The following is a 1494-nucleotide window of genomic DNA, read 5'->3' on the forward strand; positions in this document are numbered from 1 at the left end:
TGCGCCACCGGGCCGGCCCATAACAAATAGTTTTGTACATATTATGTATTGGTACTTATTTCTGGAATTTAAATTCCTTAAAGTGGGATCGTTAGGTCAATGTGTATGTGTATCTTTGTTTCCATAGAGTTTTCCACATAATGTTCCAAGAACATTTTAGCAATTCACATTTTTGCCCACTTTGTATATAAATGCCCATTCCCCCACATTCTCAATAGCACTGGAAGGTATCAATCTTTCCAATATACTGCCAATCTAATGTGTTAAATAATTATATCTCGTCACTGTTTCGCATTACATGTCTCTGACAACAGTTGACAAGTAAGGTTGACTGTGTTTTCATACGATATGTCTATTTGTATTTCCTCTTTGATAAATTGTTTTTATATTTCCCTTTTTTAATTGTCTTTTTCTAATCAATTTGAAGGCAATTTTTGTATATTAGGGTTATCAATTCTTATGTTATCTGTGTTGTAAACATTTTTTCAGTTTTTAAAAATTTTGTTTAAGGTATCTTTTACCATATTGTACATTTTATAGAATCAACTTTGTGGGTTTTTAAAAAATGTGTTCTAGTATAGAGTCTGTGCAGGTCTCCGATTTCTATGATTATACAAATATTCTACATTTCTTCATTGAAAGATAGAATTAAATTGTGGATCCATTTGGATTTTCTTTTTAAGTCCAGCGTGAGGTGTGGAGAAGTGTTTAAACCTCTCTGAGTCTTGGCTTCCTCAGCGGCATCATGGACAAAGTCGGTGTGAAGGAAAATGTGTGTTAAACTTTTAGCCTGGTGCCTGGAAGATGGTGGTACCTGAGGATGGTTGTGATGATTACAGTGGAACCAGGTCCCTGACTGTGGCCTGGAGCTCTTTCCTTCATCTTGGTGACCTGGTTCATTTTAGTGACTTTGGCTCGTTTCTCTTGGGCAGATATGATGAAGGAACGGAGGATGGAGGTTGTCTGCTGCCCATTGCCCCACTTCGAACCAGGAGGGCACCCCCTACTGGTGGGGCATGTGCTGCAGCTGAGGTTGGGCACTGAGCCAGGATGGGGGGAGGGGGCAGGAGCAGAGGTGGGGGAAGGGGGTTACGGAAAAGCCTTTGCGTGTAAGCGATTCCACAGCTGAGGGTTCCCTCTGGGTACCAGTGAGACCTGAACTCACATTGCGTCAGGGCTGCCTGAGCTCCCGAGGGACAACAGGTGACAGTCTTCTTGTCCAGGGTGGACTCTTGCTGTAAAAACAGGGCAGGAATTGGAGCTGAAGCAGAAGTGGGAAGTGCAGGCAGGGGACGGCTGGGACGCTGGGGAGTCTTTCAGGGGCTCCTGCTACCTCTATCAGCACACTATTCCGAGGAACAGATCAGAGAGCTTGAAGAGGGAAGTAGGAGATGACAGGAATCCTGGGCTGCGGAGCTTCAGAGGGCTCGAGCCCCTGTCTGCAGGCCTGGACGTGGAGCCTTGGCTGGAGCTCGGAGCTTTTCCTCGCTGGAC

General features: G+C 44.5%; 1 protein-coding gene across 1 annotated transcript in view; it reads right to left on the reverse strand.

Annotated features, from left to right (window-relative positions):
- LOC103598757 (chromosome unknown open reading frame, human C8orf86) overlaps positions 1-1494 on the reverse strand; it is a 16175-nt gene that overhangs the window by 7402 nt on the left and 7279 nt on the right. Inside the window, 1 exon segment of the mRNA XM_008582818.1 lies at positions 1166-1235. Within this exon segment, the coding sequence (XP_008581040.1) occupies positions 1166-1235 (70 nt within the window).

This window comes from Galeopterus variegatus, unplaced genomic scaffold (assembly GCF_000696425.1).
Source record: "Galeopterus variegatus unplaced genomic scaffold, G_variegatus-3.0.2 Scaffold2727, whole genome shotgun sequence".
Lineage (NCBI taxonomy): Eukaryota > Metazoa > Chordata > Mammalia > Dermoptera > Cynocephalidae > Galeopterus > Galeopterus variegatus.